We start from the raw sequence: 3,310 nt of genomic DNA on the forward strand, positions 1-3,310 counted from the left end.
AGTGAGACTTGGACAAGTCGGTCTGACTCTGATCCTCCAGATTTTGTACAGTATACTATATAGGCTACAAACGTACAGGATCGAGAGCTCTCTGAAATAGGCTCTATGCACAGCACCCATATTGGATGGAATTTGGGCCTCAATGATGCTAATGAAGGCTCTGTTCCATTCTGGTCAAACAGAGTCAGGGTGCTGATATTGTGCATGTTGGCTCACTGGAAACACTCTGCTACACCAGTGGGTCTCAAAGGGTGGTCCAGGGACCTTTATTGTGCCTTGAGGGGGTTCCAAATGAACCCCTAACAGGGCCAGTTATGGGGGTCCTTGAAATGAAAAGATTTGAGAACTACTGTGCTACACTAAATGGAACAGAGCCTTAATTAGTATCATTGGTAACACCTGTGAAGGAAGTAAGGAATAGGCCCAATTTATTTACAATATGGCTGCTATGCATAGAGCCTATCCACTCTCTCTCTCTTCCTGTCTCTCACTAACAGATACTATGGTTAGGGATCAAATGATGATGTGTTCATTTGATTTAATTTTAAAACATTAAATTAAACAGAAATGTTTGTGTGTGCGTGTGCGTGTGGCTAAGCCACAAAAAAAGCTCAATGGTCAACTTTTTTTTTGTTTTATTGGGAAATAAAAAGACTACATTAGTCAACACAGTGCCAAGGTACATATTGAAAAAAGCATGTAAGAATATAACTATGTTGATAAAATCTATTCAGCGACTCAAATCGGTGACCCTGTGAGAATGAGTTTATTGTTGCAGGTTTTTTCTCCTCCGGTTGTCAATCAGGTCTTCATTGTTGACGTTACATTCTGTAAGCTTTTATCCACAAATGTAAGGCAAAAAAAAAAGTCTTCTCCTCACAAACAATGTCATACGTTTTATGTCTCAAACACTGTCCACCATATTGAATATGATGCCATGTCTAGCAGTCAGGTACATCTGTGATTTGCATTAACGGTGTGCACTGTACAGTACACAACAACAGCTACAGCTTACAGTGAAAAGCAAACAAAGGCAACCAACCATTTAACAACTGTAGAAACAGGAAGAGTGAAAAATATTTCTTTCATTGATAGGTGAATCTACCCCTTTGATATACATTCTAGAAGTCAATGGCAAATCAAAATCAATAGTTCTCATTTTCCATGTCTCAGATCGAGCATAATTGCCAATCTCTTGACTAAAAAACATCTCTTGTTGAGAGGGACACTCCCACAGAGTGGACATTTTCATACATATTCTGTTTTAAATACCTCTCGAGAATATATATATAAACTGTATATAAATAGGCTGTTTTAAACTGGTCACATAAGAGATAATGTTCTTGTTGAAATAAACACAACCGCACTCAAACTACAAGCCCTTTTCCCAACACTTGCCACTCTCCCTTCATTCTCACAACTTGAATACATTCTTAAAGACAAAAATAAAATAAAAATAATCCACTTGCTGCCGAGTCTGGAAGGTAGCCAGGATGCTGCTCTGTTTCACCATCGTCCGTTCATCATCATTTACTTAAGGCGGCAGTGTCCAGTCATGCCAGTTCTCTCTCTCTGGTTGTAGTTGTGGTAATTATTAATAAACTTGTTTGACAGAATGTTCAGCTGGGATGAAACTGCATGTTCTTGACACTATGTACGGCTCGACTCGATATCAATAACTTAAGGATCACCCCCCCCCTACACCCAAAGTCTAAAAGGTTATTTTTGTGCCAGCAAGGTCTCTCTGTAAAGGCAGATTTCTGCTCAACCACATGAACCCCTGTGTCCCTTGTGTCCCTATTCTGGGCATGTCATAATAGGCCAACATCTACGCCAGATCTACAAGTTCACAACGGTTGCAATGTGACAGGTTGTGAGCTTGTAGATCGGCTATTTTCGGCAAAGAGCTTTGGCATAGAGGGAAAAAAGGAGGGGGCCAAGTATCCCGCCCTGGGGGACCCCGGTCAACGAAGTACATAGGGCTTAATTGGTTAAAGAAAAGACTGAATGCATGATGGTTAATTCTATGTCACAAAGCCTTCGAGGAAACTCAGTGGTGCTTCCACAGTTTAATCTGGCGGCCTTTTAGCTCCCACTGTAAATGTACCACATGCTATGGCGTGTGTTTTACAAACTACAATGGACCTCTATGATTAGAACATGTCGGTGACTGACACCGTCACATACAAGTACTTTAACATTTTTGTCAATTTGTGTATATAAAAAAAACAATTAACAAAGTTCATTAAAAAAAGAACAGGTCGGTGGTGAGCAAGACTAGCATGCAGGTTAGCCGGACGTCAGTCTGGGGATGAGATTATGAATGCGGACCAGAGGCTCCATGTGGGACGATTCCTCTGATTTATGATGACGAAGATGATGGTAATGGTGAGTCTCTTCCTGCCCTGGTGCGTTAGACGATGGGTGCTGATCTGTCATTTGTGACCGTAGGTCTTAGTTTGACGGTGGCGAAGGGGTTTCCACCTCTGCGGAGTCAAAATCAAAGTTAGCATCCAGTGTAAATCATAATCCTGCCATCTCATGGGACATGCCTCCATCGTCAAAGAATAACAGCTAACGGGAAGTTGTTGTCGTTTTCGCCTCTTCCTCCCTCGTCTATTCCTAGCTTGCAACGTACAGTATGACATCACTTAATTCCTTTGTTTTGCCAATGAGGAAGTGGCAATAAAAAGCACAATTTCACCCACTCCTGCAACATGGTGGCATGTCCCCTTGTAAGCACTGGGAACAACTCTCAAAAAGATAATAATGATAATAATAATAGTAAACATTATTTATAGAGCACTTAGCAAAATAATTTTACAAAGTGCTTTACATGAAACATAAGAAATAAATTATGAAAAATGTGTGAAATAAAAATATGAAGAGAGTCAAATAAAATACAGTTTCAAAATTGTCATTATACAAAGGCCTTTCGGATAAGATACATGTAGAATTTCTTATGTTGTAGAATACTTTTAGATTTTATTATTTGACAGTATGTCTGGTCACTCACCCTAGAAAAGGAGCCTTTCCATTCCCATTGACAAGAGATATCTGTTTTTAAGAAAAGAGAGGAAAGGATTTAAAGGACGTAAAAATACATACAGTGCATGCACCAGGATAACATGGCACTTACACACGCGCACTCACACTCACACACACACACACACACACACACACACACACACACACACACACACACACACACACACACACACACACACACACACACACACTGAACCACTGTTACCAAAGTCACCCACTCTTCCAGCTGTGATGAGTGTCACCCGACAGGTTTTCATAACTT

The 3,310-nt window shown here is 40.4% G+C and overlaps 1 protein-coding gene across 2 annotated transcripts in view; it reads right to left on the reverse strand.

Moving 5' to 3' along the window:
- Positions 1-638: 638 nt before the first annotated feature.
- Positions 639-3,310, reverse strand: part of baiap2l1a (BAR/IMD domain containing adaptor protein 2 like 1a) — a 33,182-nt gene continuing 30,510 nt past the window's right edge. For both annotated transcript variants that reach the window (XM_084078046.1, XM_084078045.1), the window contains exons 13-14: positions 3,017-3,057; positions 639-2,486 (exon numbers count right to left, since the gene is read on the reverse strand). In XM_084078046.1, the coding sequence (XP_083934172.1) occupies positions 2,414-2,486; positions 3,017-3,057 (114 nt within the window). In that variant the 3' untranslated portion in view covers positions 639-2,413. The remainder of the gene's footprint in view (positions 2,487-3,016; positions 3,058-3,310) is intronic.

The sequence above is a fragment of the Gymnoscopelus microlampas genome (assembly GCF_963454915.1).
Source record: "Gymnoscopelus microlampas genome assembly, chromosome: 14".
NCBI lineage: Eukaryota > Metazoa > Chordata > Actinopteri > Myctophiformes > Myctophidae > Gymnoscopelus > Gymnoscopelus microlampas.